This window comes from Candoia aspera, chromosome 2 (genome assembly GCF_035149785.1).
Source record: "Candoia aspera isolate rCanAsp1 chromosome 2, rCanAsp1.hap2, whole genome shotgun sequence".
In the NCBI taxonomy this organism is placed as follows: Eukaryota; Metazoa; Chordata; class Lepidosauria; order Squamata; family Boidae; genus Candoia; species Candoia aspera.
In genome coordinates, this window is record NC_086154.1 from 242,612,583 (window position 1) to 242,634,924 (window position 22,342).

At 40.9% G+C, this 22,342-nt stretch overlaps 2 protein-coding genes across 2 annotated transcripts in view; both read right to left on the minus strand.

The window, feature by feature from the left end:
* ITGA1 (integrin subunit alpha 1) overlaps positions 1-22,342 on the minus strand; it is a 97,347-nt gene that overhangs the window by 61,791 nt on the left and 13,214 nt on the right. Inside the window, exons 2-5 of the mRNA XM_063295672.1 lie at positions 5,325-5,445; positions 4,877-4,989; positions 4,006-4,094; positions 2,156-2,267 (exon numbers count right to left, since the gene is read on the minus strand). Of these exons, the coding sequence (XP_063151742.1) occupies positions 2,156-2,267; positions 4,006-4,094; positions 4,877-4,989; positions 5,325-5,445 (435 nt within the window). The remainder of the gene's footprint in view (positions 1-2,155; positions 2,268-4,005; positions 4,095-4,876; positions 4,990-5,324; positions 5,446-22,342) is intronic.
* On the minus strand, positions 19,320-22,071 carry PELO (pelota mRNA surveillance and ribosome rescue factor). The gene is made up of 2 exons (XM_063295673.1): positions 21,223-22,071; positions 19,320-20,004 (listed from the first exon to the last, which is right to left on the minus strand). Exons 1-2 carry the CDS (start codon positions 21,946-21,948, stop codon positions 19,573-19,575), a joined length of 1,158 nt encoding a protein of 385 aa, XP_063151743.1. The 5' UTR covers positions 21,949-22,071; the 3' UTR covers positions 19,320-19,572.

Here is a 22,342-nt window from a genome sequence, read left to right on the forward strand (position 1 = left end):
TTTTCTAGCTCTAGAACAAATGCTGGGCTCACTGCTTGCACTGATATTCTGACTCCATGGTTATGGAGCTTGTTGCAACTGAAGGGTGTTAGCTGATCAGTGCAGGAGATGGAACTATTAATCCAGTCTGGAAGATTCCAGATTAAAAAGCTTCTGGCATCTTGAGGTGTTCTGCAGTGGTGATCTGACATGGTATAGAGTAGCTCTGTGGACAGGAAGTGTGTGAGAGAGCGTGGTTTGGTTTATTGGTATTTCATGTATACTGGGCCTATATGCCAAGCTACATGGAGATCAAGAAATATCTCAGGGATAAAGAATGTTTTCAATTTTCTTTTTCCAATTATTCACAACTATGTGATTTTAAAGTATATACAGTTTTATTAAGATCGTTATACTGACATTCTCCTTAAGATCTACTTCAAATATTTATTTTGTGTGTGTTGTGTGACCACTGTAAGCCATTTTAGCTATTTCAGAATGCATAATTACAAAAACAAACTCTTCATCCAGGTTGTCACACATCATGGTGACTGGGAGAAATCACAGATGCCTCCAATTTTTAGGACTCATTAAATCTAATTACTGTACATCAATAGTTTGCTGGCTCTGGAGTTATACTACCAACTGTAGGGGTGGATGTACAGTATCACATGTATAAGAAAAAGAGAGAAACATCGGAAGTGGCCTTGAATAAAAAAAGACTAAAAATAAAGAGAAAGGGCATTCATTCTAATTGTTTTCAACCAAGAAGCAAGTTAAAGAAAGGAGAAAGAAGGAAGGTGAGGGGGAAACCATATTTCCCAAGAAAGGCTTAAAAAAGTAATCTTGAAAATAATGTTTTTAATATAGTTTCATTTCTGCTTCTGGGAATCAGCACAAAGAATGAAGCTTTGTGTCTCACAAAAAACAATACAAGGACAAATTTGGGATGTGTATAATATCTTCCTTGACAGTAAAATCAAGAGTCATATCGGAAAAGTGAAGGAGAAGCTGAAACATCATGTGGTTATAATAAGATTTTTACAGACTTGGTTCCCACAGAATATGGTTTGTTGTACCATGATGTGTGAACTCAGTCACAAATGGTTTGTGAACTATGGTTTTATGATGTTTTAATGTGAATATATAAATGAACCTAGCCCTTTTAGTTTATTCACCAAACCATGGTGTGGCACAATATGAGAATTCAGCCACAATGTGACATAATAAGGGCAAACTGCTGCCAAATATTTTCACCTCTGGGACATGCTTCCCACAGAAGCATTCTTGGTGCTCAAGATGATGAAATTTTACTCCCTGCTAATTCTTTATTTGCAGCATTTAGCTGTTTTAAATGGCTAACCCAGCACTCACTATTGTATTATTCCTACACTACATATATTACTATGGGACTTCTACCTGGTAAACTACCACTAGAAAGACCGTATATTGAATATGACACTTCTTGACTAAATTTCAGCCTCACTAAATAGTAGTTACAATTCTCAGGTTTATTTCAGTGAGACCTAGCACTCAGAAGTATGTTTTCAGTCTGACCATCATAACTGCCAGTGAGGGAAGAATTGATGGAAGGAGGATGGGTTATATTGTCTGTATGGCTGCACCCAGGTTAGAATTTGGAGAGGTATTGGGATAGTGTTTGCATTTTTAACTATGGGGTTTAATTTTTGTGCTTTTGAGGGGCCAGAAATAAGAATCCATGAAGCCATGTTACTAATTTTGGGGAGATTTGCCACCAAAAGTTGGCAGAGCAATTGGAAAAAGCTCAGTATGTATAAGGTAGCTCCTCTCCCTTGATGTACGCATACATCGTACAATCTAATGATCAGATTAGAAAAACAATGAGGTTGCTTTATTAGAACATTTAAAGTATTTTGTCTTCTTGAATTTAGTTCTCTGCGATGGCTTGAAAATTATTTTTAGACTGATTTTCACTTGTGACCTATTAGAATGTACCTGTTTATACTAAAAATGAATTCCGAGGCTGCAAGCAGTTAGGTAATATACAAACATGGATAAAGTTTACTTAACTTGGTAATGCTGGTTGCCTTAAAAGACAGTTTATACTTCTGACATGACTCTGTGTATATATTAGACTCTTTCCAAGCTCTACCTAAGTTCCACAGATACAAGGTCAATTTTCATATATACATACCTCGCAATGGAGCGATGGAATTCACAACCACAAAATTGGAGCTAACATTGGAACAGATGCCTGTTGTGTAATGGGAGTGCCCACATTTATAAGCATAAAGAGGTCCACATGCCTTTGGTAAAGAGAAAAATATTACTGTTCACTGTTTAAATAATTCACCAGACACTGCAGCATCAACATGGTGCCACAGTCACTACAGAACTGACCAAAGGGATCTGATCCAGTTTTGGAATTCTGTGTATTACAAACTTATTCTCTTGGGTTCTTGGTGTTCTCTGAAGTTGCTTGTTTAACACCGAAGTAGAGAGAACAGCTGGATGTTAAACAGTTCACCCATGAGCTGCATATATTCTCTACCATGGTAACAAAATTATTGCTCTGAATATATCTGCAGATACATATACACATGTGCGTATATAAAATAAATAGTTATCTGTAACTAGATTGTGTCCCATGCTCCTAGGTCATCCCAATATCACAATGGAGGCATGTGTTACTCGGCTTTAATTAGGGACATATTTGCCTAATATTTGCCAGCAATGTCCCTCTGGATTTTACACAGAACAAACAGGCCAGACATTGTGCAAAATAATAATAATAATAATAATAATACCTTTAATATTGGTAAACAACCACATCTACCTATCCCAGGTCCTTGGGAAGGACTCAGTAGGTGGATAGAAATGCCAAATCCATTCTAAACATCTGGCTGACTGTGCGACCAACCATCATCCTCATCCTCATCAATATAAGTTTGACATCATGACTCAAAACAAGGGCAAAGTAATATCAGAGCATTTTAACCCCCATTTTAACTCCTGCAAATCTCCAAGTAGTCATTTTGGAAAAGTAACTTTACCAGCAGAACTCAGTGAAAGATTGCTGAATTCACATGCATCAAAAGGCTTCAGGCTATTTCAGAAAATCGCAGCAGAGACAATGGGTTTTTAACCCATTACGATTGCTAATAGATAAGGTACTTGTAATTTCTCTCAGTGCAACCAGCATCTCCATAACCACCCTACCTTTTTCCCCTGGCTCATTCTAATTTAAATCTTGTATCAGTTTAGCCAGTTCATGCATCTGAGGAAGTGAGCCAAAGTTCATGAAAACTTAAGCCTTATACATTAATTTGTTAATCTGAAAATGTGCTACCAGACTCTGATTTTTTATTACCATAGACTAATACAGACTCCTTCAAAAATTACTCCTTGGCATGGAATATATAAAGTACCTCCTAAGTAGATCCAAGTATTTGTGCTGGTTATCTATGCATCAAAGAGGCATTTCTCTATATTTTACTAATATTGGGTTGAATCCAAAATTCAGGTAGCGGGATTCAATTCATAGAGCTTGGAAATCTTGGTTTATTTATTTATTTAATTTTTATCCCGCCTTTATTATTTTTATAAATAACTCAAGGAGGCGTTCTCAGTGATCCTGCAATTCTGCTCACTATCTGAATATTTGCTTCATGACATTGGTTAGAGCATTACTCAGCATAGCACCAGAAATGGTAGAGGGAGCAGGAGGAAGAAGGCAGCACTGATGAAAAGTTGCCCTCCTCATTTCCATCTGTGGAATCACTGATGGATCTAGTGTCCTATGTGGACAGAAAATAGCTTTCCCTTATTGTGTATACTTAAGTAGCTAGACTCCAACCCTCATCAGCCTCATCATGTTGAATATTCAAGAGTAATAGGATCTTCAGTCCAACAATATCTGGGCAAGGTCTGTACTCCTACTATAAATGGAAAAAATCCCTTCCATTTGTGGAAGCCTTTCATTTGACCCATGATATGGTAAATATGCATATTCTTTATTTATTTTCCAGAGACACATATGCTCACCAAAAACCCTCCTTTGGGATTTGTCACTAAGGTTGACCCAAGAGTCATATTCTCCTTTACTTCTGTAACTTGAGGAATGGAAGTGTCAGCTATAGATAGATTAAAAAAAGTTAAATATGGGGATACATGCAAACAAGGCATTAAATCATATAGTAGCCTGCTTAAAACACCAAACTTTTATGCAAAACATGGATCTTGCTGGCTTCTCTTCCTTCCTCCTCCCTGTTCCCTCTCGGTTAAAACTATGAAGTACAAGTCAAATGCCTGGCTCTCATCCCAGAATCTTTGTCTGGGATAATGCTTCGCATAGTTTTCCTGAACCTCAAAGAGAATGTCAAAATAGCAACAGAGTGACGGTAGGAGAGAGGCATCCATTTAAACTTGAAAATTAGGAACAAATAAACTTGTCATCTTCTGTATAGCTCTACTGTTGGATCGGTAAATTATCAGCTGTATACATAATATTTCAGTGGGGAAAAGAGGTTATGGGAATGGCGATGTAAGACAACTCACACTAGTTCCTCTGTTAGTAAAATACATATAACTGACAGTGGAGGAAGTGTCTGGCAAAAGATTCTCAGAAGTAGCAAATACAGCTAAAAGACCCTGCACACCCATATAAAAATGGGAAGTGAGTGGAAAGAGTACATCAGAAGTTATACCAGGTCAGTTCTCACAAACTCTCTTGTAGCACCCTCCACTTTGGAGAGGGGAATTTGATTTCCTTTTATCACCAGCCTGTATAGTGAGTGCCCTGTGATTATGGATGCTTGTTATCTCTGGTCCTTTGTTTAATCATCTTTTGGCTTATGTATCGATCTTGTTTTGCTAGGTCAATTTGGAATTTCTTTTAAACCATTTACTTTCTTACCTGGCAAGTTTAATTTTACACATGGCAAACCATCACCCTGTCCTACAGGGCATTTATAGACATCGCCTGTTTTCTTTTGGGGTTGACCAGCCAAGGGAGAACCAATAAGGACCCTGCAGAAGGATAATATTCATATTGTCAGTGCAATACATAATATTTGCTTCGGTAGACATAGGACTTTTTTTTTCAAAATATCTTAAATTAAATGTAATAATTTACTATCTAAGAAAAGTTACATGTAGAAAAGCTAGTGGAAGAAAAACATGTTTATAAAAGGAGATGGAAGTACCGAGTTAAGGCGGCTTCACTGATTACTTATTCTTTTTCTAGAAACATCACAAGGTGTTCATCATGACCTATGAAATCCTAAATAACTAAGGAATCATTAAGTTATAGAGGTATGGGAAGGGTTGGAAGGGGAAAATAAGTATTAAACAAATAATCTCACCATTTCCCCTCTTCATTTTCAAATTGTTGAACACTATATCCAAACATGTCTTCAACAGGGCCACTAAAAGTCATAGTATCTTTCACATCAACGTTGAATGACAGAGAGAGATGCAGCAGAACTGTTTTTTTTAAAAAAGGAAAGAATGGAGAAGAATGAGCCATTCTCAGTGATGGTGTTTTATTTGTTGCTTAAAGGCCATCAGAAAATTGAAATTGAAATAAGTTCTCAGCAACAGTGACCTAGGAGATGCATGTCACTATATGATAACAGATACACAGAAGGTTTCCTGTTAGACTGCTGTGTGCTAAATTTACTACTTAAGTGGACTGTTAAATAGTAAAGCTTCTTTGGAATCAAATATTCTGTTGTTGCAAGAGCATATGGTCAGTTTTGTAAAATGGATGAAGCATGGGATTTTTATTGGGATGGAATATGGGATTTGGGATGGAATACGGAAGAAGATGGAAGATGGAATTTTGTTCTGAAGGACATCTACTGGAAGACTATTGGCTTCCTTGTGCAGTTGGTTGGCCACTGTGAGAACAGACTGCTGGACTAGATGGGCCAAGGGTCTGATCCAGTGCTCATGTTCTGATGATTGCCAAAACCAGATTCATGTCCCTCCTCAGCTGTAGTACAATTTGTCATGTTGTCATATTGTCACCAGCTGTGATTGATGGAAGACAAACAAACAGGCAAACAGAAAGGCAGAAACAACATGAACAGATCCTTATACTATTCTGTGACAAAAAAATGAATTCAAAGCATTGTTTTCTAAAGGATATACTGTTTTGTCTTTAGCATAACCTCTCAGCAAAGGCACCAGAGTTGTTATCAAAACATCACGTACTTGGTTGTGTTGGTGACTCACAGTATTATTTTTCTTTCTCCTGGAGGACTTAGTAAACTTTTGGGCACTGTAACTATTCAAAATATTTTGTTTCAATGTAGGACAAATAAGCCTGGTCACAGGCTGTAATTGTACATTAGATGAATGACTGCAAAGCCCAGAAATTAATATTTCCAGCATCGTGCCCCATAGGTGTGAAACTCACTCTGTATTTGGTGCAAATCAAAAGTAGCAGGGAAACATCTTTTGATGTGGGAAAAAAGAAGATAAAGATCCCCTTGAGCTGAACATGCCTCTTGGCAACTTGAAGGACATTAGGAAGTTTTCTTGGAAGTGGATTGCCCTTGCCTTCTTCCAGGATATTTTTTGGGGATTTAGCTTTACTTTCCATCTTAGCCTACAGGCCTGGAATTCCCTGAGTGTCTCCCATACAAGAATTAACCTGGTCAGACCCTGCTTAGCTTGCAAACCCAGGTAAAGTCAGTCAGCTAGGTGCTGCCGCCATGTGGGAACTAACAAATCAACCAACCAACCAATCAAATAAATAATAAATAAAATCCCTGAAGTGGTCAACCTTCTAGGGTGGCACTAGTTTTCAGTAAGGAGAGTTTTGGTGCTACATGAAAGGTGTCTTCTGTAATTTTCTCCAGCAAGATTCAGTCAATGTGATAGAAAAAAATGGCTTTGTCAAAAACAGTTGGAAAGAGAAGAAAACTTGGGGAAATTCTTACAGAGGGGAATGGGGATTCTTACATTCACATGAGTGATTAAGAACAAGGCAAGTCTCTCTCCAGGAAAGGATATCAATCCTTCCATGGGCTCTTTACAGATTGTTGTTGTTGTTTATTCGTTCAGTCGCTTCCGACTCTTTGTGACTTCATGGACCAACCCCACGCCAGAGCTTCAGGTTGGCCGTCAACACCCCCAGCTCCCCCAGGGACGAGTCCATCACCTCTAGAATATTATCCATCCATCTTGCCCTTAGTCGGCCCCTCTTCCTTTTCCCCTCCACTCTCCCTAGTATCAACATCTTCTCCAGGGTGTCCTGTCTTCTCATTATGCGGCCAAAGTATTTCAGTTTTGCCTTTAATATCATTCCCTCCAGTGAGCAGTCTGGCTTGATTTCCTGGAGGATGGACTGGTTTGATCTTCTTGCAGTCCAAGGCACTCTCAGAATTTTCCTCCAGCACCACAGTTCAAAAGCATCGGTCTTTCTTCTCTCAGTCTTCGTTATGGTCCAGTTCTCGCAGCCATATGTTACTACGGGGAACACCATTGCTTTAACTATGCGGACCTTTGTTGTCAGTGTGATGTCTCTGGCTCTTAACTATTTTATCGAGATTTGTCATTGCTCTTCTCCCAAGGATTAAGTGTCTTCTGATTTCCTGACTGCAGTCAGCATCTGCAGTAATCTTCACACCTAGAAATACAAAGTCTTTCATTGCTTCTACATTTTCTCCCTCTATTTGCCAGTTATCAATCAAGCTGGTTGCCATAATCTTGGTTGTTTTGAGGTTTAGCTGCAAGCCAGCTTTTGCACTTTCTTCTTTCACCTTCATCATAAGGCTCCTCAGTTCCTCTTCGCTTTCAGCCATCAAAGTGGTATCATCTGCATATCTGAGATTGTTAATGTTTCTTCCAGAAATTTTAACTCCAGCCTTGGATTCCTCAAGCCCAGCATGTCACATGATGTGTTCTGCATACAAGTTGAATAGATAGGGTGAGAGTATACAGCCCTGCCGTACTCCTTTCCCAATCTTAAACCAGTCCGTTGTTCCGTGGTCTGTTCCTACTGTTGCTACTTGGTCGTTATACAGATTCTTCAGGAGGCAGACAAGATGACTTGCTATCCCCATACCACTAAGAACTTGCCACAATTTGTTATGGTCCACACAGTCAGAGGCTTTAGAATAGTCAATAAAACAGAAGTAGATGTTTTTCTGAAGCTCCCTGGCTTTTTCCATTACCCAGCGGATATTGGCAATTTGGTCCCTAGTTCCTCTGCCTTTTCTAAACCCAGCCTGTACATCTGGCAATTCTCGCTCCATGAATTGCTGAAGTCTACCTTGCAGGATCTTGAGCATTACTTTACTGGCACGTGAAATGAGTGCCACTGTTCGATAGTTTGAACATTCTTTACTGCTCCCCTTTTTTGGTATGGGGATATAAGTTGATTTTTTCCGCTCTGATGGCCATTCTTGTGTTTTCCAAATTTGCTGGCATATAGCATGCAGTACCTTGACAGCATCATCTTGCAAGATTTTGAACAGTTCAGCTGGGATGCCGTCGTCTCCTGCTGCCTTGTTATTAGCAATGCTTCTTAAGGCCCATTCAACCTCACTCTTCAGGATGTCTGGCTCTAGCTCACTGACCACACCGTCAAAGCTATCCCCGATATTGTTATCCTTCCTATACAGGTCTTCCGTATATTCTTGCCATCTTTTCTTAATCTCTTCTTCTTCTGTTAGGTCCTTGCCATCTTTGTTTTTGATCATACCCATTTTGGCCTGGAATTTACCTCCGATGTTTCTAATTTTCTGGAAGAGGTCTCTTGTCCTTCCTATTCTATTGTCTTCTTCCACTTCCGCGCGTTGCTTGTTTAAAGATAATTCCTTATCTCTTCTGGCTAACCTCTGGAATTTTGCATTTAATTGGGCATATCTCCCCCTATCACTGTTGCCTTTTGCTTTCCTTCTTTCTTGGGCTACTTCTAGTGTCTCAGCAGACAGCCATTTTGCCTTCTTGGTTTTCTCTTTCTTTGGGATGTATTTTGTTGCCGCCTCCTGAACAATGTTGCAAACTTCTGTCCAGAGTTCTTCTGGGACCCTATCTACCAAGTCCAGTGCCTTAAATCGATTCTTCACCTCCACTGCATATTCCTTAGGAATATTAGTGAGCTCATATCTAGCTGATCTGTGGGTCTTCCCTAGTCTCTTTAGTCTGATCCTAATTTGTGCAAGAAGAAGTTCATGATCTGAACTACAGTCAGCTCCAGGTCTTGTTTTTACTGACTGTATAGATGTCCGCCACCTTTGGCTGCAAAGGATGTAGTCAATCTGGTTTTGGTGTTGTCCATCTGGTGAAGTCCATGTATAAAGCCATCTCTTAGGTTGCTGGAAGAGAGTGTTTGTTATGCAGAGTGAGTTGTCTTGGCAAAATTCTATCAGCCTATGTCCTGCTTCGTTTTGTTCTCCCAGGCCATGCTTACCTGTAATTCCAGGTGTCATTTGACTGCCCACCTTAGCATTCCAGTCTCCTGTGATGAAAATAACATCTCTTTTAGGCGTGTTGTCCAGTAGGTGCTGCAGATCCTCATAGAACTGCTCTACTTCAGCTTCTTCAGCATTTATGTTTGGGGCGTATATTTGGATCACTGTGATGTTAGATGGCTTGCCCTGAATTCGAATTGAGATCATTCTATCATTTTTTGGATTGTATCTAAGCACTGCTTTAGCCACTTTACTATTAATTATGAAGGCTACTCCATTTCTTCTGTGGTCCTCTTGTCCACAGTAGTAGATCTGGTGGTCATTTGATGTGAAGTGGCCCATTCCAGTCCATTTCAGTTCACTGATGCCCAGAATGTCTATCTTTAATCTTGACATCTCACCAATAACCACATCCAATTTGTCCTGGCTCATAGATCTTACATTCCAGGTTCCAATGGTGTGTTGATCCTTAGAACATTGGATTTGCCGTTCACCACTAGCACCGTTGGCCGCTAGCTGTCCTTTTGGTTGTGAGCTAGCTGCATCATCACATCTGGAGCTAGTTGAACTCATCCTCTGTTCCTCCCCAGTAGCATTTTGACCATCTTCCGACCTGGGGGTCTCATCTACCGATGGTATACCGACATATCTCTGGTTGTACTGATCCATTGAGTTTTCATGGCAAGAATACTGGGGTGGGTTGCCCTTACCTTCCCCAGGGATTGCATTTAGTCTGACCTCTCTGTCATGACCTTCCCGTCTTGGGTGGCCCTTCACGGTTTAGCTCATGGCATCATTGAGGTGCTCAAGCTCCAGCACCACGACAAGGTAACTCTTTACAGATTACAGAATGGGAAATGCGATCAGAGAAGATGCAAAAAACCTATAGCCATAGAAGACAGTCTAGAGAAGGGTTAAACATCTTAAGAATGAAGCCTCTTTTGCAGAAGAAAACTTTTAAAAGAAATTGGAAGATAGATTTCAGCACAGTATTAGAAGCAACCATGCTATTATGCTTTCTCTATCACTTGGTACATCAAATGTCAATCCTGGAATATTCTGAGATTCAAGAAACTTTTTTGATAGAGTGTGCCAACTGTGGATATTAGAAGTCTTGAGGATAGCTCCCAGGTGCCTCCTATATCTTCCACTGTTGTACAGTAATGTTTAATGTGATATCAAGGGAAAGTTATCAAAACAGAAAAAAATGATCACACAAACTGTCCTAAATCAAATGCAGTTATTTTGCCATGGCCCTGCCCACTTCACACAGGGCAACCTTTGGTGTGCCACTCACAAGTAAATGTCGCTTGGTTTGAAAAAGGCTGCATACCCATCTTACTTTGGTATCTGTTTTAAGTAATATTTTGCTGATGTTTTCATTGTTAGAAACAATTTCAAAGTAATACAATTCCTTTAAAAATTACTGTACACAGAGTAAAACAAGATTTACAGTTAAAAAAATATGTACATTTTCATACTCTCACAGTAAAACATCTCTACCAAACTAATGTTTAAATCCATAAAATTTCATGATGCAGAACATTAATGGCAAAACAAAACAGAAAGAGAAGCACCCCAAATTTAAGCCAAAAGTTTACATGAGCAGATATTGTTTACGCTGGTGCTGAAAGTTATAATCTTAGTTCCAGCTGCAAATGAACTAGGAAGGAATGCTGCAAACCAGGTTCTAGTACGATGAATGCCCTCTTTCAGGTCACTACATAGTGAGCCATAGCAAATGTGACACCCTCAAACCGGCTTCTCCGCTAGATCTTAAATCACAGGCACTTAGAGAAGAGGGAAGGTGATCTGGACAGGGTCTAGAGTGTGAATCAGAGTGTTCGGTCCTATATCAGTTGAAAAGAGAACCCAGTGATCCTTTGTCCATTCAATTTCTATTAATGGACTATGCAGTGAAGTCATTTCTTGTGGATTATGTTCTCAGGAACATAAAACATTGTAAAAAGTTGTTGATGTTTAAGCGATGCTAGGATTCATCATACCTTTATGAGTACATCATCAAGCCGTTCAGGGCCTTTTACAGTAGTAGAGGCTGAAAAAAAATGGAAGAAAAGTCTGCCGGCTTCCATTAGTGTTCTTTTGACTCATAAGAAAATAGCAAATACTGTAGGGGCAAAATAGTTTTTTTTTTTAAATCATTGATTGAGAAGAGAAAGAAGGAAGCACTTTTTTGGCTTTGCTGTTACAAAGATTTAAAAAATGCAGATAAGTATTATGCTAAAAGAATAGTTTAAGAGGAAGCCCACTAAAAGTGGTAAAGATAATCCAAAAATTGTATTCATGAACAATTGCTATTTAACCAAAGACTAACATAGAGATATCTCTTCTGTGTATGCATGCGTGTGTGTATGTCTGTCTGTTTTATCTACCTCTCCCCAATACCATCAGGGATCTTTATATATCCATAACAGTACCATCTACAGTTGTATTTGAAATTATTCAACCCCCATTGCAAATCAGGTTGTCAAAATGTACAGCCTTTCAGCTGTTTGCAATGAACAAATCAAACAAAAGCAATTGAAATAGCTCAACACAACAAATGCTTCAGGTGGTATTCCCAAATTCAACTGAAAATGCAACTTACAATGACTTCTCCAGTCTCAGAATTATTCAACCCCCTGAATAGAATCTGTCACAACAGCACACATACAGTATGCAAAACAGGTGTCGTCTCAAGCACACCTGATGCAACTAATCAAGGGCATCATTAGCTGCACCAGGTGTGCTTGAGCTGGAACACATGAAATACCTGAACTGGCTAGGGGTTTGTTGAGTGTCTTGTTTGACTGCATGTTAGAAATACAATATAGCTAAGTCGAAAGAATGGTCCAAAAAGGTAAGAGAAGCGATCATCGCCCTTCACAAACAAGGAACAGGATACAAAAAGATAGCAAAAGCACTGAATGTTCCTAGAGACACCGTTGGAAGCATAGTTCTCAAGTTCAAAGTTACAGGAACAGTGGTTATGCTACCTGGACGGGGCAGAAAAAGGAAGCTGTCAATGGCTGCAACCAGATTTTTGAGAAGGCAGGTTGAGAGACACCCTCAAGTGACTGCAAAAGACCTGCAGCAAGACTTGGTGGCAACAGGCACTGAGGTTTTAGTGAGCACAGTAAGGCACGTACTAAACACAGAAAGTTTCCATGCCAGAACTCCAAGATGTGCACCACTACTGACCCAAAAGCACAAGAAAAGTCAGCTCCAATATGCTCAAAATCATATCAATAAGCCACAGAAGTTTTGGGATTCTGTTCTGTGGAGCAATGAAACAAAACTGGAACCTTTCAGCCCGATGGATCAGCGGTATGTCTGGAGAAAGAAGAATGAAGCATACACGAAAAAGTACACTCTGCCTACAGTTAAGCATGGTGGTGGCTTGGTGATGCTCTGGGGCTGCTTTGCATCCTCTGGCACTGGAAACCTGCAGCGTGTGGACTGCAAGATGGATTCATTGAAGTATCAGGAAATCCCAGGAGAAAACGTCATACCGTCTGTAAGGAAGCTGAAGCTTGGGCGTCATTGGACCTTCTAACAGGACAATGATCCCAAGCATACCTCAAATTCCACTAAGGCTTGAATGCAGAAGTCCTGGAAGATTCTACAGTTGCCATCACAGTCACCTGACTTGAACCCCATAGAAAATCTCTGGTGGGATTTGAAGAAGGCGGTTGCAGCATGCAAACCCAATAACATTACTGAACTGGAGGCCATTGCTCATGAGGAATGGGCTAAGATTCCTAAGGCACATTGCCAGAAGCTGGTGTCTGGCTATGCATCTCATTTGCAGCAGGTCATAACAGCAAAAGGGTGCTCTACTGAGTACTGAAGATGCTTTCCATGAAGGGGCTAAATAATTTTGAGACTGGAAAAGTCATTGTAAGTTGCATTTTCAGTTGAATTTGGGGACACCACTTGAAGCATTTGTTGTGTTGAGCTATTTCAATTGCTTTTGTTTGATTTGTTCATTGCAAATAGCTGAAAGTCTGTATATTTTGACAATCAACCTGATTTGCAATGGGGGTTGAATAATTTCGATTACAACTGTATACAGATTGAGAAGGGTTTAGGATACTTGGGGATACCTTAAGATTTGCAGTAGTTCAAAACCCTCTTTTAAAATATGCCTACGGTATCTAGGTTGCAAATATCTAGACGACTGCTGGTGGCCAGCAAAGAGACAGAAAAAGTATCTCTGATGCCCTCTAGTACTCTTCTGGATTTTTACAGCCAGATAATGTAGGCCTATGTTAAATAAACAGGAAACACCACACAGGAAAGCTGGTCATACTCATGGGCCCAAACTGTTGACTAAAGGTTGAGAGGGGAGAAATTGGGGGGGGGGGGGGGGGGAGACAATGAAGAAGAGAAAGAGGGCATTGTGGGCTGGCCAGAACCTGAATAAACATTCCATGCTGCAACATTTTGTTGCAGGTCACATTGGATCCAAGCATTCTGTCATGCTCTTCATCTAAGGCAGTATTTTTCAAACTTGGCAACTTTGTGTGGTCTTCAGCTCTCAGAATTCTCCAGCCAGCATGCTGGTTGGGAAATTCTGGGAGCTGAAGTCCACACATCTTAAAACACTGATCCAAGGAGAAAACACTGATCTAAGTCAACCAAGAAATAAAGTGTAGGAACTATCAAGTAGCAAGCAGCTTAATACTTAACAGTAAGGCTGACTGGGACTGAGAACAGCTGAACAATTTGCTTTTGCCAGATTACATGAATTGTTCAGTTCAATGAATATAGGAAGCAGCAGGATCATGCCGTTAGCTGTATACTTGTATACCCAGTGCACATATTATTCATAAGCCCACCTCTTTTGCACTGATACTAAATATGTTGTAAGTAATATTTTTCCCTCCTTTTCTTTGAACCCAACAGTTATTTGAATACCAGCCATATTTTGCTGCCTTCTGGTAAAAAGTTAGACAAGAAAACCTTATCATGGTCGACTATACAGTGATCTTCTAACGAATGCCTCTAAGTTCTGGATTTTTGCTGCTAAGGCTGTTACAGTATTATACAGCTAGAGCGTGTAGAATCCTCTGCCATCTGAAAAATATGCTTGTTGGCATTCATTATGGAATTTTCCTCATGCCCTATTAACCATCTTTAGGCTGAGGTATTTAAAGGCCACATCAGAAATGTATATAGCTATTAATTTCACACTTGGCTAACAACCAGTATTTCTGATAAAACGTTCCACAAAGCTTTCCATTTTTCAGTGAAGAATTCAAACATGCCTATTTATTCCGATAAACCATAAAAGAACTTCTGTTTAACTTTTCTTCTAGCTTCTCAGTCTACATCTTTAACCTTTGCCAAAGAAGAAACTGACATTTTCGACTATTACTCGTAAACAATAAGTACATTAAAAATACAGCTCTCTTTATTAAAAGTAGGCAACCATCCAGTCAAGTAAAACACAATTAAATATTTTGCAAAGGCTCAAATCTTGTAATTAATACTTCCCTGGATTTAATACTAGACTGTTAAAATCTAGCAAGCGAAAGCATTCTTCACTGCAACATATAAAGTAGGTTTAATTTATTAGGGCTCCATTTAAATGGACAAATAAGCCAAAATCAAAGCTTATATGTTCTTCCAAGTGGATAAAACTGAGGAATCAGGGGGGAAGCTCTGGTGCATAAAATGAAACTTGTGTAGTTATACAACCAAGGCAATGTAACATGGTAGACTAGAATTTGATCATGCTGTTGACATACTGCACCATATCTTGTTTTAAATGAGGACTGGGCCAAAGTGTCCTAATTTTTTTTTATCTGTGTGTGTGTGTGTGTGTGTGTGTTTTTCAGCCAGCACTCATTCTATTTGCTGAAAGAGTATTTACCTTACAATTTCTTATGGGTGGAATGTGGGATGCTCTAACATCTATTTACTGTTATTTATCCAAAAGGTAAAGGTAAAGGCAAAGGTTCCCATTTAGTCGTGTCCGACACTAGGGGGCAGTGCTCATCTCTGTTTCATGGCCAAAGAGCCAGCGTTGTCTGAAGACACTTCCGCAGTCAAGTGGCCAGCATGACAAGTCACAGAAATGCTGTTACCTTCCTGCTGAAGCGGTACCTATTTATCTAGTCGCATTTGCATGCTTTTGAATTGCTAGGTTGGCAAGAGCTGGGGCAAGTGCGGGGGCTCACTCCGTCACTCAGTGCTCGGGTCTCGAACTGCCAAACGTGCAACCTTCCGGTCGACAAGCCTGGTGTCTTAACCACTGAGCCATCACGTCCCCTATATCCAAAACTCCAACAACTCCAAATTTAAAATACCGTCCTCCCAAAAGAAATTGTGTGTGCACACATACACACGTTTATTCGTTTAGTCGCTTCTGACTCTTCGTGACTTCATGGACCAGCCCACGCCAGAGCTTCCTGTCGGTCGTCAACACCCCCAGCTCCCCCAGGGATGAGTCCGTCACCTCTAGAATATCATCCATCCACTTTGCCTTTGGTTGGCCCCTCTTCCTTTTGCCCCCCCCCCCCTCTCCCTGGCATCAGCATCTTCTCCAGGGTGTCCTGTCTTCTCATTATGTGGCCAAAGTATTTCAGTTTTCCCTTTAATATTATTCCCTCCAGTGAGCAGTCTGGCTTTATTTCCTGAAGGATGGACTGGTTTGATCTTCTTGCAGTCCAAGGCACTCACAGAATTTTCCTCCAGCACCACAGTTCAAAAGCATCTATCTTCCTTCTCTCAGTCCTCCTTATGGTCCAGTTCTCGCAGCCATATGTCACTACGGGGAACACCATTGCTTTAACTATGCGGACCTTTGTTGTCAGTGTGATGTCTCTGCTCTTAACTATTTTATCGAGATTTGTCATTGCTCTTCTCCCAAGGATTAAGCGTCTTCTGATTTCCTGACTGCAGTCAGCATCTGCAGTAATCTTCGCACCTAGAAATACAAAGTCTTCCACTGATTCTACATTTTCTCCCTCTATTTGCCGGTTATCAATCAAGCTGGTTGCCATAATCTTGGTTTTTTTCAGGTTTAGCTGCAAGCCAGCTTTTGCACTTTCTTCTTTCACCTTCATCATAAGGCTCCTCAGTTCCTCTTCGCTTTCAGCCATCAAAGTGGTATCATCTGCATATCTGAGATTGTTAATGTTTCCTCCAGTGGTTTTAACTCCAGCCTTGGATTCCTCAAGCCCAGCATGTCGCATGATGTGTTCTGCGTACAAGTTGAATAGGTAGGGTGAGAGTATACAGCCCTGCCGTACTCCTTTCCCAATCTTAAACCAGTCCGTTGTTCCATGGTCTGTTCTTACTGTTGCTACTTGGTCGTTATACAGATTCTTCAGAAGGCAGACAAGATGACTTGGTATCCCCATACCACTAAGAACTTGCCACAATTTGTTATGGTCCACACAGTCAAAGGCTTTAGAATAGTCAATAAAACAGAAGTAGATGTTTTTCTGAAACTCCCTGGCTTTTTCCATTACCCAGCGGATATTGGCAATTTGGTCCCTAGTTCCTCTGCCTTTTCTAAACTCAGCTTGTACATCTGGCAATTCTCGCTCCATGAATTGCTGAAGTCTACCTTGCAGGATCTTGAGCATTACTTTACTGGCACGTGAAATGAGTGCCACTGTTCGATAGTTTGAACATTCTTTAGTGTTTCCCTTTTTTGGTATGGGGATATAAGTCTATTTTTTCCAATCTGATGGCCATTCTTGTGTTTTCCAAATTTGCTGGCATATAGCATGCAGTACCTTGACAGCATCATCTTGCAAGATTTTGAACAGTTCAGCTGGGATGCCGTCATCTCCTGCTCCCTTGTTATTAGCAATGCTTCTTAAGGCCCATTCAACCTCACTCTTCAGGATGTCTGGCTCTAGCTCACTGACCACACCATCAAAGCTATCCCCGATATTGTTATCCTTCCTATACAGGTCTTCTGTATATTCTTGCCATCTTTTCTTGATCTCTTCTTCTGTTAGGTCCTTGCCATCTTTGTTTTTGATCATACCCATTTTGGCCTGGAATTTACCTCCAATGTTTCTAATTTTCTGGAAGAGGTCTCTTGTTCTTCCTATTCTATTGTCTTCTTCCACTTCCATGCAGTTTGTTTAAAAATAATTCCTTAACATACACACATTCACACACACATATATACATACATACATATGCAGATGACAAGATATTTCTTTAATCCCAATTTCCATCTTTTCAACCTAAGGTTACCAACTCCAGTGAAACAAATTCTGAATATTTCATTCCCTCTGCAATAAATGTCTGTGCTTGTATGCATGTTTATATTCCTTAAAGAAGCCATCTGTTCTTTAAAAAGGTGGGATGAGGACAAGAGTAAATTTGTATTAATTGGACTTAGTAACTTAAAAAAGTAATTGCCTCCAAAATTAGGGATTGCGCTTTTCACACTTTCTCACAGAAATGTCAGGAAAGAAAAAAGATAATCAGGAAATGGGATGAATGAGGTAAAGGAGTAGCTGCATTAGAAAGGATGGAAAGAGAAAAAGAAGGGCAAATCTGGATGGTGACAAGACCGCAGAGATAACTGGCCAGGGACGGAAAGAAAAGAGAAAGAAGTCTTGTTAGGCATTACAGAAATATTAAATTCACCAGGCAGGCAGCCCCAACCAAGCAAGTGGAATCAGGGAAATCTTCACACATCCATGCTTTTCAGCAGTCACACCTGCAGCCCTTCCTGCCTTCCCTCATTTGCTCTTTTCCAACAACTTTTTTTATTCTTCTTACTCAATGTAAGGGTCCCTCTTCTGTTCACAGGAAATTCCAAGAAAACCAGAACGGCTACAGACAGAGTAAGGGAAAGCAAAATCTCCCTTTCAACTCCTAGGAAGTATGAGTGAGCCCTCAAGCTAGGACAGAAGTGGGCCATCTTTTGGTGGCTGAGGAACACACTTAACATTTGGGAGAAACCATGGATAAAGTACTGGTATAAATAGGTAGAACTGGGATTTTTGTTTTACTAAGCTTTGGGGAAGCTCACAATGTAATTAATATGTTCTTGCCTCAAAAGGCATAAAACCACACTACCCAAGCATAGTCAAAGGAAGCTTAGGAGCTGCATCTGGACTAGGCTGGCCCTGGTGATCACGGTGGGGAGTGTGGAGGAAAAAGGCACATTAGAGAAAGCTTCTACTTCTGTGGTGGATTGCAGAGCTGGTGCTCCTTCCCAAGGGGGAGGAGGCACCAGCTCTGCAATCCACCACAACTTCTGACTGATTCTAGACTGAGAATTCTGTGTCCCTAGGTTTATTCTATCAGCTACAAAATGTACTTATCTCCTGGAAGTTAACTAATCCACAGCAGTTCTGTGGTTCGAATATAATATTCCATGGATGCTACATAATGCCTCATAGCTGCAAGACTCATAGTGTAAGGATAAATACAAATAATTAGGCATATTATTTATGTTAATCATGTTAACTGGAACTGAACTGGATGGCTAGGTCTGCCAAGCCAGTTAACAAATGTTGTTTCCACTGCAACTGAGTCTCCCCTCATCCCTTTTAAAAATAGCTTACTCTCGGTTATTTAATAATATATTGTTAGATATAACATTTGATAACTATGTGATCTCTCTGGCCATTAGCTGTGTCAATAAAGTTCCATTCAAAACTAAGAATTTAAAATTTCATTTGTAATAAAAGAAAACGTTCAGTCAATTGCTAATAGGGAAACATCTGACTCCTTCCAGAAGTAGTCAGTCAGTACATTTCAGAGTGAAAATTGTGACAGATTTATACTTGCCACACGCTATCTGAGCCATTCCTACTGACTAAACATTATCTCTTTTCAAGGTAGTCTTTATGAGGGCAAAGGGATAAGGAAAAGATGGCAGCAGTTTCCCCCTAAAATACACAAATAAGCAAGTTATTCTTCTTTCCTGATATCAGTTTATTGTTTCTGCATGTTCCACAAAGCACCAGTATTGTTTGCCAATAAGTTAGGTCACCCCAGTTTTGCTAGGGGAGAACCACTATCACTACAGCGACAAAAATGCGTAAGTATCAAGCACACAAAATGATAACTTGGCCAGTCATTTTTAAAAATAGTGTTCTCTATTTGTTCTGTTTTGTTTGGAAAGGCATCTACTATTGGGGACAAATATTATAAAGGAAGAAGTGTCATTATACAAGAAGGGTGAAATAGTTCTCCAACATCAATCATCTTCAGAACTAGATTCATCTTCCTGGTCAGAAAGTTCCGCAACAGGAAAACGCAGAATAGCAGCTACACCAGTCAGTTGCCCAAGCTGTTCCCCAGATACATGAAGGCTAGAGAAGATACGAACCATGCCCATATTCTCACGCACGCTATCTACGAGCCGGACATACCGACTGCGAGTAGCCACATCTTGATGCCTAAAAAGTTCATCGCTGATCAGCAGGGTATCAATAGCCATAGCTTCGTTAGCCTTTTCCACATGTTTGAGACCATAAAAGGCCCGGTCAGGCTCATGTTGTAGCATTTTGTAGAAATCATCTAAAGCTTTGACTTCACCAGCTGCTTTGGTATCAGCAAGCCGACTAGTCACAGCTGGGTCACAGAGAGCTTCTTTCAGTGCGTATTTATGTCCAGATGAGGAATGCACCTAGAGCATGAAAAATAACAGAAAACATCTACTATGATAATGATAAGTTTCTCTTGGAAACCAAATTCCCAGGAACAAGTAAAGGTTTTTAAAATGCAAGGAAAACATTCTTATATATTTTTCTTATCGGGGAAGAAACAATTTATCAATCTGAAAAAAAAGTCAGATCATTCAAGAAGACATTATATTCAACTGCTGAAGAACTACAAGAATGCAATGCCCTATTTGAATTTTGCTCTGAGGTCACCTTTGTCAGCCAGGAGTATTTTATTAAGAATATTTACTGGGAAATATGTCTAGTTGAACTTAATGGGTGTACTTCTGCCTAGATAAGTAAACAGTCAAGCTCCACATCACTTCATAAAATATATTCATCTCAAACCAGTTCTTATTTGTTTTACTAGTAGAACAGTAAGTCATGCTCTAATAAAACAGCTTATTTTGAGAATAGGTCTCAAGCAGAAAAATAGGAATGGGAATCTGTAAAGGAGCTAAAATTGTATATACATTGTATAGATTAAATCAGAGCAAACGGGTTTAACTAAGCATATATATATATATATATATATTAGACTTAAGTAACCATACATATTAGTGCTTCATTGTAAAATTATTTTTATTTAGCTTATATATTAGGCCATTCTTTTCATAAAACTATGTCTAAAGATTGGGGATAACAACACAGGAATGAGAGCAATCCCCCACCCCACCATTTCAGTTGAAGGCCTGCAAGCAATCAGGACTGAACAACAGGTAGGCTTCTGATGTTGCTGATCAGAAAGTACCAGAATTCTTCACCACAGACTACACTGGCTTGGACTGCTTGAACATCATATAGAAACCATCGGTCAACTCATTCCTGTTTTCAAGCTCTGTTTGGATTAGAGTTAGGGTTATTATTTATCACAGCAGAGTCTTCTGCATGGAACTAGAAAGACAGCCAGATACATTTCCTAAACCCGACTGCACTAAGAATATTTATAGGACCATTCATCCTTCTAAACTTTTTTTTAAAGTCATACACATATTATGGGCTGATTTAGATGATCCAAGCCTCAGTATTTTGTGTGTTGTTAAACTTACATATGAAATTACGTAATTTTTTAAATTACATGGTTAGGTATTTCAACACCCCCCATTTCTATATACTATACAACTCCGGTGCATGGATACAGACCACTTAAGCTGATGGTATGTAGTACCTTCAGTTATAATTACCTGTAAGAATTTGGAGCGATTCTCCAGCAACAACTTGTTGTCAGTCTTGACAGCCTGCTGGAACATGTAGTTGCAGAACTGCTCTCTCACGAACCCCGGGCTGGCCACCAGGACACACTTGACAACTTCAAAGTTAATGTGGCGCTGGATGGCTTGCATCACTTGCTCGTAGAACCTCTCCAGGGCCCGGTCATGCTGTGAGCAGTTCCCCCGGCGCTTTCGAGGGATGTTCACCTCGACCTTGGCCCGGGTCAGCGTCATACTGGGGGTGACGAGGCAGACGTGGGCCAGCCCTTCCTGCATCACCACAGCGGCCAGGTCTGCACTCCAGGCCGGGTCACAGGCTTGCTCGATCCGCTCCAGCACCACGCTGTCCCACTGCTTCTTGGCTAGCGTGAACTGCCGGTTAGGCTCCAACTCGATGGTGTGATAAGCGCCCATCTTGACGTATTCGTTCTCCTGGATGTTGGTGCCTTTGACGCGCAGCTGGCAGGCCTGTGAGTCGAAGTCGATTGTCTCCACGCAGAGAGTGAGCGTGGTGCGGATACGGTTGCTGCCCACGCTGCCCGTGGACGACTCCGTCTGCACCTTTCGTATGGTGGAGGCCCGCAGGCTGTCGCCCACCTGCAGCAGGTTGTAGGCGTGCCACATATCCTCGGGGTCCTCGGGGATGAGCGTCACTTGCCCGGCGTTATCCTTCTCGATGTCCTTCCGTACCAGCTTCATCGTGGCTCCAGCGGCAGGGGCCCGGGCTCGGCCAAAGGCGCGCCCCGACACCTCTTCCTCTCCACTCGGCCTTCGGAAGCCGGCGCCCGGCCTGGCCCTGCCGACCAACTAGCCGGCCGGCCGCCTCGGGACTCAGCAACGACCGGCCCGGGGCGGGCAATGCGGCTGGTCGCCGAAGCGTTGACAATCCACGGGGGCGCTTGGCTCACGGCTCAAGGGAGCTTGGAGAACTTCGGGGCGCTCCGGCGCGGCTCCTCTCAGTTCCTCATTGAATGGTTAGCGTTAAGAGAAGCCATGGCCGGGGGATGGGAAGCGTCAGGCAGCGGGAGGAGGAGGAGGAACAGGCCAGGCCGCAGGCAAACTCAGACGGCCGGAGCGTACACGTGACAAGAGG